Below are 26,934 nucleotides of genomic sequence, written 5' to 3' on the forward strand. Positions count from 1 at the left end.
CACTGGCCTCTCCTTTCTTTCTTCGGTGGTGGGGGACTTGTCTTTGCTTTAATGTATTCATATCGTCACATGCATACATGAATGAGTGTTTTGTTTTCCCTTCTGTTTGCTCCCGCCTCCCTCTCTCTTTCCCACCCCAGACTCCAACCTTCCCCTTCCCCTGCCCCTACCTCCCCAGGTAGCCCAGACTAATGAACTCATTTGTCTTTCCCATGCTTTGTTTTTATTAGTATAAAACCATATGTGTCTATCTAAATAAATATCTATTCAGGTTTTTTCCTCTCAACACAAGTGAATATGTAGGTTTCCCCCTCAGTATTTATCTTGTAAGAATGGGATCATATTATGCACTGTTTTCTGCACTGTGCTTTTCTCACCCAACAAATATCTCTTGGGACTCCCTCCAAGCCATCTGATATAGCTAATTCTGTTTTCTTAATGGCTGCATAATTTTCCATCGTATGGATGAGCCATAATGTATTCAGCTATTTCTCTATGGATGGGCATTGACTTTGTTGCCAAGTTCTTGCCTTCATGAATAATGGTGTATCGAGCATACTCACATTTATGTATTGCTGCTTTTATTTCTGTGGGAGAGAGTCCAAGGAATGGCGTTGCGGGATCAAAGGGTCTGTGTATTTTAAATTTTGATCAGTGTTACATATTGCCCTCCAGAAAGATTGTAATCTGCCAGCGATAAGTGAGAAAACCCTTTCCCTGCCTTCCAGCCAGCAGTGAGGGCTTTAGCCCTTTCAAATTTGGACTGCTTGCATTTCTCTGACTCTTCTGCTTTTAGTTGGTGATCTGAAGGGCACAAGGCTCCTTATGTGTCCCCCCACCCTCCAGTGACCCTCACAGGAACCCTGTGATGCAAGCACCGTCCCCTTTATAGATGAGGAAACCTTTTAGATGAGGCTTGTCCAAAAACACCTTGCTGGTAAGTGGAGAAGCCAGGATTCGAAACCAGGTCTACATGACTTGGAGTTCTGTGAACTGTATATGAAACATGGTGGTATCCTTAGATCTGTGGAGAAGATAGTACATGAGAGATTCCTGCTCCTCCCCAGCCCAACCTAAACCCAACCCAGCCTAGCCATGGGGGATTCAAAGTCAACCTCAATGAGCAGTTACAAAGTCAGGAGGCTCTCACATTGGTGGCCAGGAAGTGTTGGGGAATCCTTTTCCTGGTAATAATTACAGGTGAAAGATGGCCCCATCTGTTAGAGATCAAGTGTGGAATATCACAAACCCAAATCCTTGCTGGGGCAAGGTAGGGAGTGGTGAGAAGTTGCACTTACCCGTCCCCCATGGCCCATGTGCCCCACAGAGATACATCTTCTTCAAGACACCGAGGGAGGTGAAGCCACCGGAGGACCTGCAGGACCTAGGGGTGCGCTTCCTGCAGCCCTTCGTGAATCTGCTGTCCAAAGGTACCTACTGGTGGATGAACACCTTCATCAAGACTGCCCACAAGAAGCCCATCGACTTGCGAGCCATTGGGAAGCTGCCCATCGCCATGAGGGCCCTCACCAACTACCAGCGGCTCCGCGAGGCCTTTGACGCCCAGGTGGTCAGTGGGGGCACAGCCACACCATCTATTCCTTGCCTTCTGGTTTAGGGTCACAGAGAGGGACCTCAAAGGGCATTAGGTCAAAATCCTGGTGGGACAAGTGGGGAAACTGAGGCTGGTGAGGGGAAGAAGCTTGCCTTAAGTCACACAGTGAACCAGGGACAGGTGCAGGGCTGAAGAGTCATAGGACAGGCACAGTTGGAATGGCCCTTACCGTTTAGGTCATCTAGTCCAATGTCCTCATCCAGATGGGGAAACTGAGGCTCTGAGAAGGGAAGTGACCCCACTGGACTCTCACGCCCCTGTACTCTTTCCTCTGGAGCTTACTGACTATAAAGGTTGGAATGTTCACTTGATTTGGAGAGCAGGGGTATTAGTGGTCTGATCCTTGTGGTAACTCTATGAATAGAGCCAGGCAGGAATCTCCCCATGTCACTGAGGAGCAAATTGAGGCCCTGAGAAAGGCCGTGACCTGCCCAGAGCTGGCCCACAGCTGGCAGGCAGCAGAGCCAGTCTCCTGACTCCCAGTCCAGTGCTCCTTCACTGCCTCTGTCCTCGCACCGGGGCAGTTGCTGAGGCAGACACAGTGGCAGGTGGTAATGAGTGAGTGTGCCACATGGCCACTTCCTCATTCCAGTGCTGTGTTCATCACATAGTCCCTGACCAGCTGTGTGACCTCGAGCAATCATCTGGCCTCAGTTTGCCCATCTAGACCATGTTGGCGTTGATAGGGCCCTCCCAATTGTGCACTTGCTGATTCCATGATCTCTTCCTGGAGTTCACCTGCTTGCAGAGGATGTGGCCACTGGGTTTCCCCAGGCAACAGGAGCAAGGGGCATCCTGGGAGGCTAGGCCCAGCCCTGAATGAGCCCTCAGCCACCCTGACCTGGCCATGGTCTCTCTGGGCAGAGGAAGGACGTGCAGGGCACTCAAGGTGCCCGGGCCATCTGGCAGGCACTCAGCCATGCCTTCGGGAGGCGCCTGGTCCTCAGCAGCACTTTCCGCATCTTGGCCGACCTGCTGGGCTTCGCCGGGCCACTGTGCATCTTTGGGATCGTGGACCACCTTGGGAAGGAAAACGACGTCTTCCAGCCCAAGGTAGGCAGCCCCAGCAGTAGGGTAAGGCACCCTCTAGATGGTTTTCAGTTGTTTCTGAGAGTGCAACAGGCCAGAGCATGTGAGCCATGGCCACACTGGAGTGGCTCCTCACACATGCACAAAGCCTATAGCAGTATCCCCACCACAGAATACTCTGCATCTGGTCAACAGAAATGCCAGGGGGCAAGCCTGTGCCCCAAGGGTGTCCTACTCTCCTCTCACCATCGCTACCATAATACCTCTTCCGGTAGTCAGGTCAGTCCAAAAACTGCAGGAGGTGCTTTTGTTTGTCCAACGTCTAGAGCTTCTGTGGCTTGGATTTGTTGGCTTTCAGTTTATGTCATCTTAGTAAACTTTAAAAATTTTGAACATCTGTCTTCTTCAGTCCTGTAAATGCTGGCACTTGAGCTTCTGCAGGGGCATCTTGGGAGCTGCTGTCAGAGCAGAGAGAAGTGGGAAACCCTCATGAGTGGAGTTTTGTCTCTCCCCACTCCAAATTTCATTCAAAGTTGCCCGAGTTTTATTAATATGTTGGACTTTTCTATTAAAATTTCTTTTTTAATGAAAGTTTCCATGGCTTAAAAACACTGGAAACTTGTTAGACTTGATTATATCCAATGGCCTTTGCAGTTGTAAAGATTCTACAAACTGAAATTTGTTGGAGCTAGAAAACCCTTCCTGGGGGTTATTTTCCCTGCGTGGGGCCATAGCATCCACTTCGGGGGCTGGGGAGACTGTGTTCTATAGTCTGTTTCTTTGCAGCCGTTTAGGTTTAAATGGCCACAAAATGAAAAACTTTTTACCCCTAATAAGTTTCAGAGTTTTAGTTGCCAAGTGAGGATGTCATTATAACATTTTAACCACAATCTGAAAATAATACGGAGAATTGGGAATTAGGGTTTTTAATAATTTATGACACTCTGCGTAACATTTTTTCATCTCATGAGCTCTAAAATCGCAGCTAGCAGTTAATCCTCAGGAGGTTTATGTTCATTTTTCTGGAAATATAATTAGTCAGCTGAACAGTGTTGGCCACAGATATGAGCTACGTCGAATCTGATTTACGCAGCAAACATTTATTGAACACTGTGCTGTGTGCCAGGCCTGGGTTGGGCTGTGGGAATATGAAAGCAATAGTTATGACAAGGATGATTAACAATATTAACAGCCACTTATTGACCACATAATACATACCTGGCTAGGTACACAAGTTATCCATATGTGATTTAATCCCTAAAACTACCCTTTGGTATGACTATATTTTGCAACAGCTTTACTGTGATATACCTCAAATATTGTACAGTTTATGAGATGATAGGTATTCTTATCCACATTTTACAGATGAGAAAGTTGAGGCTCAGAAAGGTTAAGTAACTTTCCCCAGGGTCTCTCAGCTAGTTAGTAACAGAGGCAGAATTTGAATATAAGACTCTTTCACTCCACAGTCTGGACATTTACAACCAGGAAGCTAAATTTACTATTATTATCAAGCCATCACCTCAGGCTCCAAGGATTATGAAACCCAATGGTGAGGAGAGAAATCGAAATAAATTACTTCTATGCTACATGTTACATATGACTCTTAGGAGGTATATTCAGGGAATTGTGGGAAAAGAGAGTGATTAACTTAGCCAGTGGTCATGAACAGCTTCATAGAGGAGGGGATGTTTGAATGGGGTCTTGACGGACGAGTAGCAATTTGCCAGGCTGCCATGGGAAGATTTCTTGCTCAATCAAGAATGCAAGGACCACTTTTGCTTACTTAAACTTTGATAGTTTTTGAAGCCATCTCTGGCTTTTTGAGCCTCTCTACTTTATCTGGCCCATAAAAGAGAGGGGAAGTGGCTGCTTCTCTTGTCTACAGGAGTGTCACCTTCAACGCTAGCCTGACCATAGGCTACCCCAGAATACCCTCCATTGGCAATCCTGAAGCAGCATGGAGCCAGTTGTTAATATTAGGGGGAAATGACACAAGCCAGAGCCCTTATCAGAGTGTCCACACCACTCTCTTCTTCCTGTGTTTCCCAAAACCCTTCTGGGATTCTGCTAAGGAGAGAACTCGGAGGCAGGATGTGCCAAAGAGATGGTGAGAACACTTAGAACTTTAGTTCATCTGAACTTTATCATTGCCCTTTTTTTTCTCTTTGTTTATACACAAACCCTGGGGTTTATTACCCTCTCATTGGAATGCTCTTGTCCCAGTTACTGAGCACACAAATCCCGGAGACAGATGGCCCTGCCTCAGTGGCAGTGGGCCTTATCAGATTTAATATTTGTTCCCTGCAGCCCAAACACAATCAGCAAATTTCCGACACAGAAACGAGAGTTGAAAGTAAATATAGTCTCCAGTGTCCGCAACAAAGAACTCTCCATCATGTGGTTGCCTGGGATGTGGCTTAATTCTCATTTGGGCTTCTGAGCTCGGAGAAAATGGGGGAAAGGGATCATTTACTGAGATCATTTGGTTCATCTCCCAGCCCCCAAGCCATTCTAATCCCGAGAGAACTGAGTGCTATTCTGGTCTTTATGAATGACAAAGAAGGAAGCTCCTTAGCTACATGTTGCAATGTTTCACAATCTGGGAGAGGAAGCCCTTTTTTCTGCCCAGCCTTGATCCATCCTGCAGCAGTCGGCACAGCGGGGCACCTATGGTTTATTCATCATTACTCTTCCTTCCTAAGATTCTCAGAGTTGGCAAGAAACATATCAACCTTGGTATCCACAAGGACAAACATTTCTGATGTCCTCTTTAGTTACTGAAAGTGTCTGTGACTTGCCAGATCTTTGATGCTCCTGTCACCCCACTGCCACTCCCCAGGGAAAGCTGGGACCCAGTTTGGGCTCTGCCTATGATCCATAACTCTTTCCCCCCTCCTCCTCTCCAGCCCAACCTCTACTCCCAATCTGTCACCTGCCATGGATGCCACAGATCTGTCTGGAGGGCAAGAGAATTGGATTCATAATGAGCTGCTGGTGTCTGAAACCTGCCAGCACTGCCCTGGGCTATCAGCTGAGCCAAAGGAAGAAGGAACAGTCTGGGTTTGATCGAAGGGCTAAAGCTTCAAACAGCCTTTAAATCTCAGTAGGAAAACGTGTAGGTTTGGTAGTGTGTATGTGTTTCTGAATGAGTTCCCCTAAGAACTGCTTATGGTTCTGTATGTGTATTCTGTTTGTCCCTATGTCTTTTGGTGTGTCTTTCTGCGTGTGTGTGTGTGTGTGTGTGTGCCCCTGTTTGGATGGCCATATTTGTGGCTATCATTATGAGTGACTTAATGAGTGTGTATGCCTTGGTGTTTCTGTGACTTTGTGGTTTTAGTATGTGGGCTGGCCTCTCTTCATAACCATGTCCATGCAGCTGGTCTGGCCTGGAGTACCTGCCTTCAATTCACTAGCTCCTTCTTAGCCACCAAGACTCTGCTCAAATGTCATCTGCTCCAGGAAAACTTCACCTGGTTGAATTAGATGCCCCTCCTCTGTGCTCACATAGCATCCTATCAAAGTGCTCTGTCTCTTTCCCCGACTTGATCCTCTGTCCCCCATCGTCCGACCTCTGTGTGCCCAGCACTCAGCCCCCTCCCTGCCTGACACCCAGGAGCTGCATAGGAAATGGTTCTGCAATGAAGGAATAATGCAGCAGTTACTATATATTGAGTGCTTACGCTTACTGTTTTTCCTGTGCACTGTTACATTGACTTCTCATAACAACTCTCTGAAGTCCCTTTGTAGCCTCATCTTACAGATGAGGAAACTGAAGCTAAGAGAGGTTGAGGAACTTACCTAAGGACACAGTGGCTAATATATTATGAGTCAGGACCTCTAAGTCCAGGCTCTTAACCACCATGTCAAACAGTCTTGGATGAATGGGTAGGTGTGTTGGTCTCTGGGTGGCCAAAGATAGTTTTATTCTTTACCCAGGGCCTCCCAGGGCTGGGACCTATGGACAACTCACCTTTTGGCACCTGCCAAAATAAGAAGCAAGAGCCCAAGTGATCCTCTCTCCTTTAAGCACCAGAGAACATGTGAAGGGGACCTTTCCAATCACACCTCCGGCCTGGCAGAGACAATGGGGGTCCAAACTGTAGAGTTGGGAATGCTGGGTTCTAGTCCTACCTCTGCAGTTAACTCTCTTTATCCTCCTCAGCAGTCACATTTTGCAAGCCTCAACTACAAAATGTGTAATAACTTCTGTAGAAAGTACATGGGGGCATGAAGATCATTGGCTTGATTACTTTTAAAAAATGTATATTGAGGACTACCGGGGAAATCCCTGGAAACAAACACAATTCTTCCCTGAGAGCTTGTGAAAGTGCAAGACTAGGGCCTATGATTTTCCAAAGCATTTTCTTCCACCGAGTGTCAGGTTGTAGGTCCTTAGTCTTTTCTCTCTTGCCTTGGTACCTGCAGGGTGCTGGCCAGTGCCATCATACCCAGGACCCTCTTCTAGGTAGACTCCACCAGGGCCTGCCTTCCTTGGGCAGCATGGCAGGCCTCTTGGCTAGTCTAGTACCCAATAATTTTTTTTGTTTGTTTGTTTGGTGGAGGGCGGAGTCTCACTCTGTCTCCCAGGCTGGAGTGCATTGGCGCAATCTCAGCTCACTGCAACCTCTGCCTCCTAGGTTCAAGCGATTCTCCTGGCCCAGCCTCCTGAGTAGTTGGGATTACAGGCATGCATCACCATTCCCGGCTATTTTTTTGTATTTTTAGTAGAAACACTGCTTCAGCATGTTGGCCAGGCTGGTCTCAAACTCCTAACCTCAGGTGATCCGCCTACCTCAGCCTCCCAAAGTACTGGGATTACAGGCATGACCCACCAGGCCTAGCCAGGTACCCACTTCTTAACTGAAACTTAGCTATTCCAGGTTCCATCCCTTTTAAACCAACTCTTTGAAGAGCGATCTAATAATGACCCAATGACTTATAGCTGCAGTGAGATTTTTATTTTAACAGGTCACAAAATTCTCAATCTACAAAAATCATTTTCTGACCCTAGGGTATGTTTGTTGGGGGCAGGGAGGGAGTTAAAGTTTTGCCTTTAGAGCTGCAAAACTAGAATTTGTTGTTTTGTTAAAAATGCACAAATACTGACTAGTATATTTAAGTAACACCCACAGTCTAATGAACAAACATGATCAGTTGGCTTTTCCAGCCATCATTCTCCAGCCTGTGTGTTTTCTGCTCATCGTAACACAGCATGTGTGTGGCAGTCCATGTTTCTCCAGAACTTTCATGAGAATCAGTGGTCTTGGGTGCATAGTGTTCCCAGGAGTATCATAATTACATAATCATTCCCTGTGGTTGGACATTTATGTGGGTTTTTGCATTCTCCTCTTGCTCTGGCCCCAAAATAAATGTCTGTGTTCATACAGCCATTACCTTATGTGAAATTATTTTCTTTGGGATAAATTCTCATGATGTATTGTTGCTTTAAAATCATGGACTCCAGTCTCCAGAGCTGCGTCCCTGCAGAGGACAGTGAGACAGAAGAATCCCAGGCCATGTTAAACAGGACCGAGTCTTCCTAACCCCCACATGCCTATATTTCTGACCCAGTACCAGCCAGGGGTGCATGTTTCCATCCCTGACAAGTCACAAGCCTGTAACTGACACTAGGACACTTAAGGTCAAAGGCCTGGACGAGGCCTAGACACTGGGTCTGGGATAGTGTTTTGGACATCATCCAGGTTCATGTTCATATGTTGTCCCCTTACCAGCGTGTGACCTTGGGCCAGCCACTAACCCTACTGAAACTCCTTTTTTCATGTCTGAAATGGGGCTAATAATGGTACCCTCCTCAGTAGGGTATTGTGAGGATAGAGTTTTGCAACTGATAAATGTTGTCTCCTGCCCCTTCCTCCCCGGAAGGTCAGGTCTCTCCCTGCAGCCTAATTTTAAGGCCCATTTTTCTGCTTCCAGCCCACCCCCGCCCTTCTACCTTCAACTTCCTCCCTCTACATCTCCCTCTGGTACACTGGCAAATGGGACAGAGACCCTGGGTAGGGCCTTCCTCTTAGAGTTTTTCATGCATCCCTCAGTGGTCTCCCTGTGGCTGCTTCCTGCTGCCCCCAACAGATGTAGACCCCTGTCGCACACAGCACGGGAGAGACAGTGGTGAGCAGGACCAGACAACTCCAGGGAGCAGTGAGGGCTGACTTAGAGAACCTCTGTTAAACTGAGAGGCCACCATCAGGAAGCTCTGATCCAAGATCCAGGAATTGCTGACTCTAGGGAAAGGCCTCCTGAGAGCCTGGGCCCTCTCTGCCTGATCCTGGTTGTGGATGTGCCCTCAAACTCCTTTTCATCACTTTGTTCCCATCCCTCTTTACCCTGCAGCAGCTCCCACACCCTGCCAAACAGCACGCACAGTCCAGGGCAGTGTCTGAGAAAGAGCAGAGTTCTGTCTTCATGGAAATATTGATGTGGCTCTGCTGGGGAGCAATGGATTTATCAAGATCAAAGTTTTCCTGGGAGTTATTGATGCTTAATTTGGAAATAGACACACTGTTGTTCCCTGGTATCTTTAGCAACAAAGTTAAAATGTTTGTTTTTCTTCACTGGTTGCCATCTGAGATCTTGCTGGAAGTACACAAGAGAACCTTAAATTTAACAGGAGGCCCTGGGAGCCCATCAGGCTGGCGGGCTTGCGTCTGAAATCTTTTCAGTCTCTTATAAGTGATGAGTTCCCATTCTCTCCCAAGAGCTCTACGGTGCCATGTTTTCCAGTGGCCTTTTCTGCTCCGTAATTGCTACAGTACAAGCTGTTGGTGAGTTTGGAACAAGGGAGCTGCTGATTCCATTTCTGTAGCAGAGAACATGCACCATGAGACTTGCTATGCCAGTTCAGGTTTTAGCTGCTCTATTTATTCTTGCCCCGTTCAGAATGCTCTCCCCTGGGCCTGTGGCCACAATGTTGAGAGTCATATTTGTGGGCCTGCGGTTGTAATTGGGCCCCATTCTGTTCCCTCAAGTGGAAAGATGAACAGGGTGTAAGCAACCTTCCCTGTAGTTAGAAGAACGTTTATTTGGATTTATCAGTCTGATTTTTCACTCAGAAACAATTGCATAAGACTTTGCAGGCACGGAGGGTCTTGTAATAATCATGGCAATGGTCCATTATGGCACAGTGATGTGTTCTACAGTGGTCATTTTGCTGGCAGTGACAGTCACCTCTGAACTTCTCTTTCCAACAGACACAATTTCTCGGAGTTTACTTTGTCTCATCCCAAGAGTTCCTTGCCAATGCCTACGTCTTAGCCGTGCTTCTGTTCCTTGCCCTCCTACTGCAAAGGACATTTCTGCAAGCATCCTACTATGTGGCCATTGAAACTGGAATTAACTTGAGAGGAGCAATACAGGTACTTGGATGATTATTTTTTCACTTCACCATAAGAACTATTATTAGGAATAATGTCCACGAGTGTTATTCATCCTCATGAACACTCAAGAATAATTCTGCTGTGAATTTATTTTTTGTTGCCCATTAACAATGTTTTAAAACAGTAACCATTGACAAGGCAGTGTGGGATAGTGGAAAATGTCTTGGGCTGAACTTGGGAGGCAGAGTAGCTCTGGCTCTGGTTCTGCCTTGGACTAGGTCTGAAAAGCCAACTGCTCAGCCCTTGGCTTGAAAGTGGCAGACATCACCAATTGATCACAGCACTCTTTCTGACCAAGGGTAAATGCAACCTTGGAATCCTCTCTACATGGCTATTCCAGAGTTCTGCTACCAGACCGTCTTCTTTGGGTGTGAAAAAAGGAATGTGCTTGACATACTATGTCTAGATAGCCTCTAAGACAGGGTGCCCTCTAAGATGGGATATTGGTCCATGGCCTGTTAGGAACTGAGCCACACAGCAGGAGGTAAGCAGTGGAAGCAAGCATTACTACCTGAGCTCTGCCTCCTGTCAGATCAGCGGCTACATTAGACTCTCATAGGAGTACGAACCCTATTGTGAACTGTGCAGGCAAGGGTCTAGGTTGTGTGTTCCTTATGAGAATCTAATGCCTGATGATATGAAGTGGAACAGTTTCATCCTGAAACCATCCCTCTCCCCCAGGTCCATGGAAAAATTGTCTTCCACAAAACCAGTCACTGGTGCCAAAAAGGTTGAGGACAACTGCTCTAAGGTCTATTTGAACTCTGAAATCTTGCCCACTGAGAGTGACCTATTTGGTCTGTTGGGTCACATAAGTCTAGGCTCTTGGTCCTGCCTTCTGTGGCTTCCCTGTTAGAGATTCTTGGAAAGATGATCAAAGCCAGGGAGTATTCAGGGCCCCTTTGAAGAAGGTGATGATGAGAGTTGTCCAAGTCCCAGAGTCTTCACTAGGATTTTGGTTCAGCTATCAAACTAGAGAGACGTCCTGTTTGAGAATAGTTTAAATGGGAGAGAAGTTTGTTTATTCTTCAGATAGAGTCAGGGCTGACACAGGAGCTACTCAATGATCAGAGACCTGGCTTCTTGTGTCATGTTGCTCTGCCAGCCTTCTTTTGTGACTTTCATCTCAATAGCCATGGTGGCTATTGAAACTGCCACTATATTTACATTTAAACCAGCCAGAAGAAGGGACAAGAGGAGGGGACGCATCTTCCTTTTAAAATCATAATGCTTAATTTGCACATACTCTCTTGCATCCCATTGGTGAGAAATTGGCCAAATGACCATATCTAGAGAGGCTAGAAAGAGCTTGATCTTTATTCTTGACAGCTATATATGCACTGCTAGAAATTCTCTGTGCAAAGAGGAGAATGGGCATTGGGAATAACTAGATTCAGCTATGCCTAGTGATGTCCATGAAGTTGTGGTAAAATCCTGAAGCTACCTCATTCTTCAGAAATGTTCCTCAGAATCATTAACATTGGTCATGTGGAAGCCAGGATAAGAAGCTCTGCAGAAAAGGGACCAAGAGGACAAAGATATAGCTTGGGCTGGGGACAATGTCAGAGTCCAAACTCTGGCTATCTTAGAATAGTCTGTGTGAACGGTGCCCTCCCAAGTTGTGCAGTGCACAACCTATGCAGCTGTATGTGGCAACACTGCCCATCCCCAGTGGTTTCTCATTGGGAAAGCAGAGTATTTCCTCAGGGATATCATTATGTGACAATAGTGGAAAGATCCCAGGAAAATCTAAGACCTTCTAAGACTCATGGGGTCCCAGAGCTGGGAGAAACCAAACTGTTGCTCAGTTCAGAAAACCTCACCAGAAATCCCAGCCTCTCCTCAGACCCCTCCAGTGACAGGCAGATTTGCACCACCACAAAACACAGCCACTTTTGTGGTTGGACAGTTTTGTAATTAAATATACTTACTGTGTGTATGTCATAAATTACATTTTCCAATTACACCAAAAGATCCAAAAATGGTTTTTTAATGTGTTAGCATATAATCGTTTTCATCAAATTGTTTGAATCTTTCGTGTTAATAAGAGAGATTCATTACTATGCCACAGAAAGGAAAGACTGGTTTTAATTATAGAAACAAATTAGGGGGGCGGAGTGCAATGGCTCATGACTGTAATCCCAGCACTTTGGGAGGCCGAGGCGGGTGGATCACAAGGTCAGGAGTTTGAGACCAGCCTGACCAACATAGTGAAACCCCATCTCTACTAAAAATACAAAAATTAGTCAGGCATGTTGGCATGCACCTGTAGTCCCAGCTACTCAGGAGGCTGAGGCAGGAGAATCTCTTGAACCCGGCAGGTGGAGGTTGCAGTGAGCCGAGATCATGCCACTGTACTCCAGCTTGGGCAACACAGTGAGACTTCATCTCAAAAAAAAAAAAAGTGGCTCTTGCCTGTAATCCCAGCACTTTGGGAGGCCGAGGTGGGCAGATCATGAGTTCAGGAGATCGAGACCATCCTGGCTAACACGGTGAAACCCCGTCTCTACTAAAAATACAAAAAAATTATCTGGGCGTGGTGGCGGGTGCCTGTAGTCCCAGCTGCTTGGGAGGCTGAGGCAGGGGAATGGCCTGAACCTGGGAGGAGGAGCTTGCAGTGAGCCAAGATAGCGCCACTGCACTCAAGCCTGGGCGACAGAGCAAGACTCTGAGAAAGAAAGAAAGAAAAGAAAGAAAGAAAGAGAGAGAGAGAGAAAGAAAGAGAAAGAAAGAAAAGAAAGAAAGAAATTAAGGAGAAAAAAAAACCTTTCTTTCTTTCTTTTGGAGATTTCCAGAAAATGTACCCTTACAGATGAGAGTCTGTCTTCATGGGTTAGAGAATAACCACACTTTGTGCATAAAAAGTTATTAAGCACAATTCCTGAATTATACATAATTACTAGCTATGAGTCAGTTGTGCATTTCTGTGTATGCTGGTCTTCACTTAATAAGGCTTTATTTCACAGATCACTTGGTGTCCCTACTTCACTGAAACTAGGTGATTATCTTTTAAAGTCTCATTTCACATAACCTAGGAGGTATATAGATTTATTTAAAAATGTCATTGCCATTATTTTAAACCTTACCCACGGTATATATCTCACAGAAAGACATAGAATAGGTTCATTATTTTAAATCTTGCCCATGGTGTGTATTAGCTCACAGAAAGACATAGAGTAGGTTCCTGCCTTAAGAAAACCTGACCCACAAAAAAGCCTGGGTTTGCACAAGAGGAATTAAGGGCAGGGAACCGACCTTACAACAGAATGTATAATAGAATTTTATCTGAGAGCAGGCATCCTGAGGACATTTAAGACCCAGATGCATTTTTCCTTGTTTAAGAGCACATATCCAAAAATTGCAGTCTTTCTGGGAGGCATGATCACTCTGCACGTAAAGCTTTTAGGTTCAGAGCTCGGGGAGGCCATTACCACGGCTGCTCTCCATCTGCCCTGTGAGGGTCCTTGGGGCGGCTGCGCTCTGGGGATGGTGCTGGGGCTGACTGACTCACACAGTCGTGTAACACATCAGACCTTCCAAAGTCGAACCCTTATTTTGTTTCAAGGCTGAATTATGACAGGACTTGGTCTCAGAGCACATCTCCTCCCCAGGCTGGAGATGGCCACTTTAAAACAGATGGCCTGCCCCACTTCATCATTTTTATGGCTCTGATCTGTGTTCTCCACTGGCCTCTGGTGAATCAAGAATACAACTGGACTTGAATATCTGCTTTTAAAAATAAAGAACAGACCGAGTGCGGTGTCTCATGCCTGTAATCTCAGCACTTGGGAGGCCGAGGTGGGTGGATCGCCTGAGGTCAGGAGTTCAAGACCAGACTGGCAAACGTGGCGAAACCCTGTCTCTACTAAAAATACAAAAATTAGCTGGGCATGGTAGGCGCGTGCCTGTAATTCCAGCTACTCTGGAGGCTGAGGCACGAGAATTGTTTGAACCCGGAAGGTGGAGGCTGTAGTGAGCTGAGATCATGCCACTGTACTCCAGCCTGGGCGACAGAGCAAGACTTTGTCTCTAAATAAATTAATTAATTAAATAAAATTAAAATAAAGAGCCAAGTAAGTCCTGTCCACAGGAAAAGGCCTTACTTGCTGGGGAAGTCGCCGGCTGTGCTGGAGTAGACTTGTAAGTTGGAATGGTGATACAGTACCACCTTACAGAGCTGCTCTAGGGCACCATAGGGACTGTCTGAGAAGGCCCTGGCACACTAACAGATGGCATCTGGGGTGGTGATGATGACAAGAATGATGATGAATGTGAAACACTCTGCTCTTATTTCTAGACCAAGATTTACAATAAAATTATGCACCTGTCCACCTCCAACCTGTCCATGGGAGAAATGACTGCTGGGCAGATCTGTAATCTGGTTGCCATCGACACCAATCAGCTCATGTGGTTTTTCTTCTTGTGCCCAAACCTCTGGGCTATGCCAGTACAGGTACCAGATGGGCTGAGGGGAAGGGAGGGGGACAGCAGGACACACAACCAGAATCTGCTAGTTCATGGCCAGTGACTAGGAGTGCACTGTCTTCCACTCCATGCTTGCCTATACCTTTCACACACCTGGCTGTACCACAGGCTGTACCTCTGGGTCCCTCATGCCCCATACTCTGCAAGCACTGACCATCTCTATTAATGACCAGAGATGGCAGTATCATTAAGACTTTAAAAATGGAGCCAACTTTATAAACGATAGAAAAATCAAGCCGGGTGCGGTGGCTCACACCTGTAATCCCAGCACTTTGGGAGGCTGAGGCAGGAGGATCACATGAGCACAGGAGTTCAAGACCGGCCCAGGCAACGCAGTGAGACCCCCATCTATACAGACAAAAAAGAAGAAAGAAAATAAAAATCATATGTGGAGTGCTCACAGATCTTAAAAGCTATGTTGTAGCAAAATACTTAATTACATTGAAAAGTGTTAATCATGTATTTTTAAGCAAAAAAAGTAAGTTACGAATAGTATATGTTATATGCTTACTACTAAACTGTTATGTATACATTTGTACATATTCACACATGAAAAAGAATTGGAAAACCACATGGTGGGATTATAAGTGATTTTTATTTTCTTTATGTGTTTCTAAATTCTCTAATAAGCATGTATTGGTTTTGGAAATCAACAACGTGATATTTTTAGCCTAGGCAACAAAGTGAGACCCTGTCTGTACAAAAAATTAGCTGGGAGTGGTGGCTCACAACTATAGCCCCAGCTGAGGTGGGAAGATTACCTAAAGTCCAGGAGGCGGAGGTTGCAGTGAGCTACAACCACACCACTGCACTCCAGCCTGGGTGACAGAGTGACACCTTGTCTCAAAAACAAACAAACAAAACCTGGCGTTTTTTAACCAGATGTGGTGGTGTGCCCCTTTAGTCCCAGCTACCTGGGAGTCCGAGATGGGAGGACTGCTTGACCCCAGGAGTTCAAGGCTGCAGTGAGCAGTGATCACGCCCCTGCACTTCAGGCTGGACAACAGAGAAAGACTCCTGTCTCTTAAAAAAATAATAAAAACTTTAAAACGTGATATTTTTTTAAAGCAAGACAACCTTTGGTGCTGGCTCAGGAAGAGGTACATTACCCCCCAATAATCAGAGGAGAATCGTCAGCGTGGTTGATCTGACCTCGGGCTTCATGTGCCCCGTCTCCCATCTGGAGCTCTTCCACCAGTGTCTGATCTTGTCCTATACCTGGGAGTAAATCTACACACTGGTGCTCAGACCAGAAACCAAAATCCCAGACCCATTCCCAGAGAGGGGCAGGTTCACCAGGAGAGCTTGATGTGGCAGAAAATATCTGACTTGGGTGAGACAGGCTGATTCAAATACTTAACCTCTCTGAGCCTTGGTTTCTTCATCTATGAAATGGGAAAGATGCCTACCCTCTGGAGTTGCTATGGCAATTCAGTTAGATAATGTAAGTAACACACCACGCAGAGTGCCCCGCAGAGTCTTCACTTGGTAAATATCAGATCCCTCTAACTTGCACGTTTGGTGTGAGTGAGACGTTACCAATCCAGAATCCATTGCTTCTTGGGATAAAGATTCCGTAAACCTTCATCTCCAGTGATTTGTATTGGTCCTCCTCACTTGCAAAGCTTAGAGTTAAAAAATATTAAAAGAAAAAAAGGGGAGAGGCTCCCACAGGGACACAGCTAGACAAGATGGGATTCAGGGAATCTGATGTTCTTTTTTATGGGAACAGTCATATACGCCATCCCCCATCACCACCTACCCACACCCAGACTGCCCCCGCTCCATTCTGCCAAGACAGATCAATGACTATAAAAGCTACAAAAGGGCCTGGAGATCTCATCTAGTTCAGTTACCAACCAACCTTTTATGCACAAGACTCTAAGCTGCGTGGGGTGGCTCATGCCTGCAGTCTCAGTCACTCAAAAGGCTGAGGTAGGAGGATGGCTTGAGCCCAAGAGTTCAAGTCCAGCCTGGGCAACATAGAGAGACCTCATCTCTAATACAATTTTTTTTTTTGAAACATGAAAAATGAAGATTTCTGACCATGGTTCTCTCATTAGTTAACACTTTGGGCGGTGAGGGCCTGGTGCAGAAAGACACAGCCTGGGAGGATCCTAACATGTACACGGCACTCAAAAGGCTACACAACACTTTCTGTTGTGTCCCCCTGAACAAGCAGTTTGTAAGATTTTGTTGGCTGGGCACGGTGGGTCACTCCTGTAATCCCAGCACTTTGGGAGGCCGAGGCGGGTGATTCACCTGAGGTCAGGAGTTCAAGACCAGCCTGACCAATATGGTGAAACCTCATCTCTACTAAACATACAAAAATTAGCCGGGCATGACGGCGTGCACCTGTAGTCCCAGCTACTCCGGAGGCTGAGACGGGAGAATTGCTTGAGCCCAGGAGGCGGAGGTTGCAGTGAGCTGAGATCGCATCACTGCGTTCCAACCTGGGTGACAGAGCGAGACTCCGTCTAAAAAAAAAAAAAAAAATCAGATTTTGTCTACTAAACCTGCCACATGGTTACCATTACTAGTATTTACAGTGTTGCGCATGCATCATTGCTAAGAGTGCTAACTAATATTAACAGCCCTTGCCCCATGCCTGGCCCTGTCCCAGCCCCTCTCCCTTACGTAATTTAATCCTTGCACTGGGGGTAGGGATTTTTATCTCTACTGATTTCTTACCTTTGTTCATTTATCATGAAGTGTCCTTTGGTTTTCTGTTTTTCTATATACCTTTACCACTTATGGATTTGACCAGCACTCAAGAACCAGTGTTACTCCTGGGAGTTGATACAATCCCAGCCCCATGGCAAAGAAACTCATGTGGTTAGGATTCTGTGTGCAGCCTGGTTAGCCACAGGGCACACACGGCTTTTTATAATATTGACATTAGTGCCGAAACCCCGTTTCCATGTAAGCCCTGAGGGCTCTTGTTGCTTCATAATCTTTTTTTGGTCACATGCACACAGCTTTATTGAGATATAACTCGCTCATTTAAAGCATACAACTCAGTGGGTTTTAGTATACTATATTCACAGAGTCGTGCAGCCATCATCACAAATGTGGAAGTTTTCATTTCCCCCAAAAGAAACCCATACCCATTGGCAGTCACTCCTCATCTTTGCCCCCAGCCCTTGGCCACCGTTAATCTCCACATACCTTTGAAAGGCTAGTGAAACTTTCTCAGAAGAATAAATGCTTGCTCATTTTGGCTATAATTTCAGGGCCTTCATGGGTGCCCCCTGACATTTATCAAGAACACCAGGCTAAGGAATTTAGCTATACGGGAGGTCTCTGTGTTTCCCAATCTCCTGGGTATCAGAGGCCCAGAGATACCTCCTGGGTATGTGGGCCACACAGTGAACCAGTGTAAGCTGCGTGGCGCCATACTCACATATCTCTCTTCTGTGGTTCCCCTGTGACAGAGTTCCTATGAAGCTTTTTCGTTTATTTTCTGAGAGGAGGGTAAGCCACCTTGTATTGATCTCCAACTATATGCCCGCCACAATTCTAGGTGCTTATCATAGAGGTTCATTTAATCTTCACAATAGTCCTGCAGAACGAACAGAGTCCTTCAGAGTGGGCATTATAATCACCATTTTAAAAATGAAGAAACTGAAAATCAGAGAGATTAAGTAACTCACCCAAGACTGCACAGCAAAGGGCTGGGGTCTTCAAACTCAGGGCTACAGACTCTAAAGACTATGTCTTCCCCGCTACACTAGGTTGTTTTCCTAACCTGTAAATAGGAGACATAATAATCCTTTTATTTCTCACAGTTGCTTTGCACACTCAGACTCCATGATTTCTTCCCCATGAGGGCCATTCAGACCTGTCCAGAAGAGAGGAATGGACCAAGGAGTCTTGGGAGCACCAAAGAGGAGGGGATGGGGGAGCATGAGGAGGAGCCAGGGAATAGCAGCAGCTGCAGCCCCAGCTCCCACCCCAGTCGCTGCCAGTCCCTTGGAGGTGGTGTGGGTGCAGACACCAGCTCATAAGGTGCCCTGTTAGTGAGCTTGGGGTGCCACGGGAGCCTTCTTGTTGTCTTGCCTAACCCACACTGGCTGAAGAACACCCTGATGGCCTCCCTTTGAGCACAGCTAATGAAGGACCGGATGCCAGAGATAAGTCCAGGAGGGTGATGCTGCAGGGCAGGCCGGGGAAGAGGGTACTTCATCTCCTAACATGGTCCTCTGCCCATCTGTGCCAGCATCTAACACCTGTCAAACACTGCGAGGCTGGTGGTAAAGGGGCCACTTCCCAGCCTCTAAGATACCTGCTAAGCCAGGAGGCATTCTGTGATTAAATTACAGGGCCTCCCACTTACTCCTTTATCCTTGAGGCGGTGCTGGGACCTTAATGCCAAACTAGTGTAGGGCTCTGGGACTACAGGACCAAGGCAAGCAGTCCTTTCTCTCTCTTTCTCTTTTTTTAGCTAAGGAAGCCAACACATCTTTTCTTCAAGAAAAAGCCCTGTATTTAGAGGTGTTTGCCTTTGAAGGCAACCTGAAAAACTGTCATCTTGGCACTTTGGGGACTGGCAATTTACACTTCTCATAAATATTCAGAAGTAGGCAGTCATTTATATAAAGCTAGACACAGAAGGAATTCTCTTTTCAGAGAATACCTGGCAGATTCATTAAAAAAATTTAAAGAGGCCGGGTGCGGTGGCTCACACCTGTAATCCCAGCACTTTGGGAGGCCAAGGCAGGCGGATCACCTGAGGTCACGAGTTCAAGGCCATCCTGGCCAACATGGTGAGACCCCGTCTCTACTAAAAAATACAAAAATTGGGCGTGGTGGCGGGCGCCTGTAATCCCAGCTACTTGGGAGGCTGAAGCAGGAGAATTGCTTGAACCCAGGAGGCGGAGGTTGCAGTGAGCCGAGATCGCGCCAGTGCACTCCAGCCTGGGTGACAGAGCAAGACTCTTGTCTCAAAAAAAAAAAAAAAAAAAAAAAAAATTTAAAGAAACCAAGAGCATAAGAATGAAAAGCAAATTCTGGGACCCCAGGCTGGTTTTGTCTGGCATAGGTGCAGCAACTTTGCCTCTTTGCTCAGGTATCACTTTCTTCCAGTAACAGTGAACCATAAGCCATGAGAGCCAGCAAACAGAACAAAAGATGCTGTCACAAACATTGTGCAATCTCAGCTCAGAGATTTCCATCTGGAAAATAGACTGGAGAGAGTTAAGGCTTCAACCAACCTTGCAGATAAATGCAGTTAGTTACCAGCCCAGCAACCTTCTGCTTGTGTGAGAGCCCATTATGCTAATCTCCTTTTGAAATTGCTTTGTTTCTCCTCCTTCCCTGCACCCCACTCCCCAAGACAATTTGGAAACCTGGGCACCAAGGCTTGTCCCACTCTAGGGGACTGGAGAAACAGGGATTTTGCCAGCACCTCCTGGCAGGGCAACCATCAGGTCAAAGGAAACTCATCCCATGACCCCTTCCTCAGATCATTGTGGGTGTGATTCTCCTCTACTACATCCTCGGAGTCAGTGCCTTAATTGGAGCAGCTGTCATCATTCTACTGGCTCCTGTCCAGTACTTCGTGGCCACCAAGCTGTCTCAGGCCCAGCGGAGCACACTGGTGAGTGCCCAAAGGTGTGTGTGCTGTGTCCCTCTTCCCCTCCTTTCCCCTACAGCAGCAGGTCTCCTCCCACACACCCACAGTCACTGACTCTGATTTTGAGTAGGCCACTTCACCTGTCCAAGCCTCAGCTTCTTTGTCTGGGAAATGGAGTTAATGGGGACGGAGGCTGCCTCCCGGTGGGGACAGGAGCCGGGCACGGTGGTGACAGTGTTGACACTCAGGCCTTCCTCTTGGGTGGGGAACGGAGCAGAAGCCTCTCCCCTCTGACTCGGGGACCCCTGCAGGAGTATTCCAATGAGCGGCTGAAGCAGACCAACGAGATGCTCCGCGGCATCAAGCTGCTGAAGCTGTACGCCTGGGAGAACATCTTCCGCACGCGGGTGGAGACGACCCGCAGGAAGGAGATGACCAGCCTCAGGGCCTTTGCCATCTATACCTCCATCTCCAGTGAGTTCACCCCGTGCAGTCAGCCCTGGGTGCTGCTGCCTACATGCAAGGAGAGGGCGTCAGAGCTCGGGTGAGAGGCTGTGCAGGGACAGAAGCAGGAGGCTTTGAGATTATCCGACTCAGTGGGGGAGCCTCAAACTGGCTCTGATAGCTGAGCTCCCAGAAATCAAAGTACTCTTCATTCATTTATCCAACAAATATGCATGAAAAGTCTGCTATGTGCTGGACACTGTGCTGGCCCTTAGGATACCGTGATGAGAAAGAGAGATGAGGTCTCATTCCTTATGGAACTGATATGTTATTGACAGACAGCAGCAAGTGAGTAAATGACCACACTTTCGAACTCTCCTAAGAATGAAGACTTTTTAGTAAGTCAGACTGAGCTATCATGGCCCTGGGGAAGCTATAAGGAAGCTTCAATCCCCTTGGGGCCATACAAAAGAAAAAGACTAGTTATCCTTAAGTATCAGAAGCCCAAGCTGAAGGTACTCATAGGTGAAGGGACTGAATTCATATTAACTAAGTGGTTTGGGAACCCCAAGCCAAGGAATAAGAAAAAGACCAAAACTGGTAAAAGTCCTAGAGTCCCATATACTTGAAACCATTTTACTAAGAATATAAAACATTTTTTTCTTTTTTTGAGACGGAGTCTCACTCCATCACCCAGGCTGGACTGCACTGGCACAATCTCAGCTCACTGCAACCTTCACATCCCAGGTTCAAGTGATTCTCCTGCCTCAGCCTCCCAAGTAGCTGGGACTACAGGCACATGCCACCACATCCGGCTAATTTTTGTATTTTAGTAGAGATGGGGCTTCACTATATTGGCCAGGCTGGTCTTGAACTCCTGACCTCGTGATCCACCCGCCTCAGCCTCCTAAAGTGCTGGGATTACATGCATGAGCCACTGTGCCCAGCCCAAAATACTTTTTAGAAATTGAAATTTTAGTTATTGAAATTAATTCAGAGAACAATGGTCCCCTGGCCAGAGTGAGGGCTTATGGAGATGAGGTGATCCATGGAGTCTTGGCCCAAGTTTATCTCACAGTTGATCTCATGGCTCCGTGGACCCATCCCATGGTGGTTACTTCCCAAGTGCATAATTGGGATGTAGGTATTTAGCAACCAGCTGACTTCACACTAGTTCCCTGACCTGTCCAGTCGTAAGAGTCATTTTGGCCAAGTGGAAGCCCCTGGAGAGAAGAAAACAAAAAAGAAACCAAAACCTACTCAGTGCACAGGTTATATGAATGAGAATGGCTGAAGAGAGAATTTTTGAATTAGAAGACAGATGGGTGGGGATTACACAGAATGTGGCAAGGAGAGTAAGTTGGTAGAACCATTTTACAGGTGGGAAATTAAGGCCAGAGGGGAGTGTGTTCCTGAGATCCCTCCTGAGGTTAGTAGCATGGCTCGGACTAGATCCTCCAAAGTCTCTTAACTTCTGGCCTCAGGCTATTTTCCACAAAATGCTGGGGACCTCTGTGGGGTGAAGAAGACTTGGGATACCATTTTCTCTCTTAGGAGAAAAAAATCTCTGGGCTCTGAAAGGAGTAGAATTAGGGAAGGAAATTAAGAGGGGCTACTGACCATCTCCTCCAACTAAAATTGGTTCTTTTGGTGCCAGGAAGAGATACACCTGGTGGGGGAAGGTGGTAATGGAGGGGGTGCTGGTAGTGTCTCCCAGATAGTCCCGTAGAGCAAGCCTCATGGAGAATGAGACGGTCACTCAGGTCGTCTGTGTATTCTTGGCATTCTTGCTGCCTAGAGAGAGGGTCTGATGGAGCTAGATGGCCACCAAGCTGTCCCAGTCCCCAAGACCATTTGGAAACATGGGCACCAAGGCATGTCCCTTTCTAGGGGACTGAGGAAACATCCCACAGCAGTGTTCTCACAGGATGGAGCTTGCCGTGAATACCCCAGGTGTCCAGCCTCCCTGTGTCCAGCCAGACCATGGTGTCCTATGCCTCAGGCAGGGAACGTGGTCCAGTCATCAGTGGCTAGACCCTCTACCATACATGGCACAAGCCATGGCGTTTTATGCAGAAAGTCCTGCTAGCATTTGATTTTCTGAGAATGGAGCTGTGAGCATAGCAGCCAGTCACTGTTTCCCAGATTCCTCACCAAGACACCCCAGGTTCCTGGTCTCTCCCTGATATCCTCATCCCTGACCCTGTGGTGCTCAGAGCCTCCAAACACACTCGGGCTAAGCACTCCATAGACAGGGGAAATTTGGAAGGAACATCTGGGGAGCTCAGAAAAGCCAATGTCTCCAGCCCCAGGCCCACTTCAACATTCTCTCTGTCAGTTCTGCCTGCCCCTGGCGACTGGTTATGTGAAGAGTAACCCCCTGCTTGTGTACAGCCTCCCAGTTTTGTACAGGTTTAGAGACAGTTCCCAGCAGTAGGAACAGCTGCCGAGGTGGGAGAGGGCTTCTCCTGATAGCCGGGGGACTTCCTCTCCCAGCAACAACAGGGTGGGGTACAGCAGACTTTCCATTGCTGAGATGGAGAGAGGGGAGAGAAGCATCAAGGAAAGTGGGGGCAAGGGTCCCCAAGGCTCCTGGCACAGCAAGCAATGAAGTTGGGGCAGCCTCAGGTCATGTAGTGGGGGCAGGTGACATCTGCTTTGACTGTTCCTAAGAGATATGTATTCATTTCCTGCATTCCAAACTGCAGCCTGGGACATGTTTTCTTATATAAATAGCATCAAAAGATGCTTGAGTTCCCAGGCCAGCCCACCGAAGCCAACCTAGTGGGTGCTCATTGTCCCCCAGGGCCCCCAGAAGACAAGCCATGGCTTTGTGATGGGCCTGGGGCCAGGAGGACCTAGGGACATGTTGTCAAGAGCTGAGATGACTCTGGAAAAAAGTAAGGGGCTCTGGAGTCAAGCAGGAGCCCGCCCAGGACTCCTCACCTGTCCAAGTCACCTAGAGAAACAGAGCAGCCCAGGCTGGTCCCTGGAAGAGAGCAGCAGAGGAGGGGAAAGGGGAGAGCCCTTGGGGAGAGCTTTGAAAGTCAAGTGCTGTTTGCTCAGTGTGTTTGCCTTTCTCAGGATGTGTTTTTTTCCCCCCTCCATTAGTCAGCAGTTGGACAGGGAGAGAGACGGGTGGTAGGGTGCAGGGTACCTCCTGGCTGCAGGCATATGCTTTGAGTGTGTGTTCATTTACCTCCTCTGGACTTCCTGTCTTCTGTTACCAAGGATCAAGACACAGGTCATTAGGCGTGAGATAATGGGGCATCTCTTGTTCTGACCCCTGGCGCCAGTCTTGGAGTCCTGGCGCTGCAGAGGAGCCCCAGAATCACATTTCCTATTGGGGCCCATCCTGGTGATACCAAGCTTTCAGTCTGGCGGCTCATATGTGGCACCGTCAGACTTCTGGGCAGGCAAGATTACCTGTGACTCTGTCTGATGGTCTTGCCATCAATATCACTGAGAGCAGCTGTGTATGGAGTCCTGAACTGGTACAGGATAAAACAGGGGGCTGAAAAGGGAATGGGCACAGTTTCTCTGTCATCAAAAGTGACATCCAGAATTGGTGTTTCCTCTTGAATAAAAATAGAAATGTAAGTTGCTCAGTGGATGTTGAGTGAGCCCTATTCATGTGCCCCACCCTGTGCCTAACACTGGGAAGGAGGTAAGGGAAAAACGCTAAGATGTGCTCCCCATTCTCAAGGAGTTTATGCTCCACTGAGAAGTCAGAGCTAACATGCACAGAACAGTGTGGCAGCGAGAGCAGAACCAAGTGGCCAGCTCCATGCTGGCCTCCTAGCAAGAGTGATTGCACTTCATCCTCATAACAACTTGGTGAGGTGTGTAGCTCTATTGTCCCATTGTACAGCAGAGAGGATTGACTCTCAGTGAATTGAAATGTCTCGGTGAGGTCTTCCACAGCAAAAGGCAAAACACAGAGAAGGATGTCCGTGTGGGCTGGGGGTTCACCCAGAGATTCATGTAGGGGCCATGTGGGCTGTACCTTGCAAGACGGTGGGATTTCAATGAGTAGAAGACAAAGCGGGAGGAAGCTGGAGACAAGGACTATGGTCTCTTGCTTTAGAAGTCAGTTCAATCCTTTTTTCCTTGCAGAAGCAGCATAACTCTAGGTGGTTCCTCTGTATCTGAGGACAAGATTTGTAGAGGTGACAAAGGGGTCCCAGGTCCTAGAACACTCAATATGCTGCCAGTTTGTTCTGTCCGTTGTGAGGCACCCATTCCAGAGCCCTTCCTCTGTGCCAGGCTCTATGGAGGTCCTGGATGTTAAAAAGGAAGCAGGCATAGCCCTGGCCCTCCCAGTCTTGTGGGAGACTGATCATGTCCATGAATAGTGACTGTGGTCAGAGCCACAGGGTCAGTTCCAAATACCCCTCTTTCTCTTTTGTGTTACTCACTTGACCCTGGGTCTTTCGTTTCTTTCTTCTTTCTTCACTTTTTTTAAACAAATATTTCCTGCCCACCTTCTGTGTGCCAGGCCTGGGGATGCAGTGGGTGAAGCCTCTGTCCTCCTCAGTGGAGGCCCTAACTCAGAACAGGCAGTGGAAGAAACAACATGACCTGGAGACCTGGTTCCCCTTCCTTCCCCAGCATCTCTGAAATTCTTTAGGTGGTGGTGGTGGTGGTTGTTTTCAGAGTCTCACTCTGCTGTCAGGCTGGAGTGCTGTGGCGCGATCTCAACTCACTGCAACCTCTGCCTCCTGGGTTCAAGCAATTCTCCCTGCCTCAGCCTCCCAAGCAGCTGGGATTACAGGCACCCACTACCATGCCCAGCTAATTTTTTTTTTTTTTGTATTTTTAGTAGAGATAGGGTTTCACCATATTGGCCAGCCTGGCCTCAAACTCCTGACCTCAGGTAATCCACCTGCCTCGGCCTCCCAAAATGCTGGGATTACAAGCTTAAGCCACTGCACCTGGCCTGAAATTCTTCAATATCTACCCGCCCTTCTGCCAGCTGATGCAGCCACAGTAGGCTGCTTATACATATCCTGGCCTGGCTTGGTGGGGAGCGTGGCTGAGGGAGAGTCGGGGCGCCCATCAATTAAGGAGGTAAGGATCAGTCTGACTGAAATGCCTCCTGCCACACTTCCTCAGCTGCCAGCAACTGACACTGTTAACCTGATTTCCTTCCCCCTCTGTTGACTGCACTGACTATTGGACTGAATGGGAAATAGCCCCGTGCACTTCAAAATACATTTCCCCTCTTGCAGATGCATCTTGCAATTAGGCCCAAGCTATGAGCCTACACGCTCCTCCCCTGGCCCTGAACAGGCAACAAAGCTGAAGTTAATCAGAGGTACAAATGGCTGGCTGTGCCTCTCTTACACATAGCTTCTGAAACATGCATCAATGCTTTGGAGATGAAAAGCTCCTAGTATTGCAATGCCAGGCTGGTGCCCATGAGGGCCAGACAACATTCCTTGGGCAAAGCCAGGGGGAATCGGTGATCTGATCCCAAGTCTAGTTTGTTGATTTGTTGTTTTGTTTTGTTTGGAGCAGGGGTTGGGGGTATGAAAAACTTACACGATTATTTACTACTGTAGCCCCCAGACCCAGCACAAGGCCTGGAACAAGGAGACCCTTTTTTAATAAATAAGTCTTTTTTTTTTCTGAGACAGAGTTTCACTCTTACTGCCCAGGCTGGAGTGCAGTGGCGTGATCTCAGCTCACTGCAACCTCCGCCTCCTGGGTTCAAGCGATTCTCCTGCCTCAGCCTCCCAAGTAGCTAGGATTACAGGCATGCACCACCATGCCTGGCTAATATTTTGGTATTTTTAGTAGAGATGGGGTTTCACCATGTTGACCAGGCTGGTCTCAAACTCCTGACCTCAGGTGATCCACCTGCCTTGGCCTCCCAGAGTGCTGGGATTACAGGCGTGAGCCACCGCTCCTGGCCTTGAATGGATAAATCTTAAGGGATATTTTTGGAAAGGATTTTCTAAAAAATACCCATGTCTCTACACTATTGCAGAACGGCTTTCAGTTTTGATGGCAGCCTTTCAGGCCAGCCTACATGCAACTAAACTTTTCCATAACAGCATCACACTTACACAAGAAGAAGGTTTTATAACCCTGTTTCACTTGCCGTTATTTAACATAGTTCTTCCTCCTTAACATTCAAGATCTGAGCACGATCATGTTCTTCTTTTTGTTTTTGTTTTTTTTCTAAATCAAATTGAAGTGAGTCACCTCACCTTGGGCCAAAGTTGGACAGAAATCTATTCTTGGCTTTATTCCCCACCCCTCCACCGCCTTGGAACCTTATAGAACTTTGTGTGGTTTAGGAAAATGAGAGCAAGGCCTCAGATCTTCAACCCATGACAGTTGTATGCCCAGCTCCCTGCCTTCCTGTTTCACCCCCAGCTAGG

At 47.3% G+C, this 26,934-nt stretch overlaps 1 protein-coding gene across 15 annotated transcripts in view; it reads left to right on the plus strand.

Annotated features, from left to right (window-relative positions):
* Positions 1-26,934, plus strand: part of ABCC8 (ATP binding cassette subfamily C member 8) — an 84,457-nt gene that overhangs the window by 14,266 nt on the left and 43,257 nt on the right. For 8 of the 15 annotated variants that reach the window (XM_077963166.1, XM_015114767.3, XM_077963167.1 and 5 more), the window contains exons 5-10: positions 1,328-1,570; positions 2,480-2,668; positions 9,856-10,020; positions 14,339-14,494; positions 19,991-20,125; positions 20,413-20,575. In XM_077963166.1, coding sequence (XP_077819292.1) covers positions 1,328-1,570; positions 2,480-2,668; positions 9,856-10,020; positions 14,339-14,494; positions 19,991-20,125; positions 20,413-20,575 — 1,051 coding nt within the window. The remainder of the gene's footprint in view (positions 1-1,327; positions 1,571-2,479; positions 2,669-9,855; positions 10,021-14,338; positions 14,495-19,990; positions 20,126-20,412; positions 20,576-26,934) is intronic. The other 7 variants (XM_077963163.1, XM_077963168.1, XM_077963164.1 and 4 more) reach the window with 1 other exon arrangement.

The sequence above is a fragment of the Macaca mulatta genome, chromosome 14 (assembly GCF_049350105.2).
Source record: "Macaca mulatta isolate MMU2019108-1 chromosome 14, T2T-MMU8v2.0, whole genome shotgun sequence".
In the NCBI taxonomy this organism is placed as follows: domain Eukaryota; kingdom Metazoa; phylum Chordata; class Mammalia; order Primates; family Cercopithecidae; genus Macaca; species Macaca mulatta.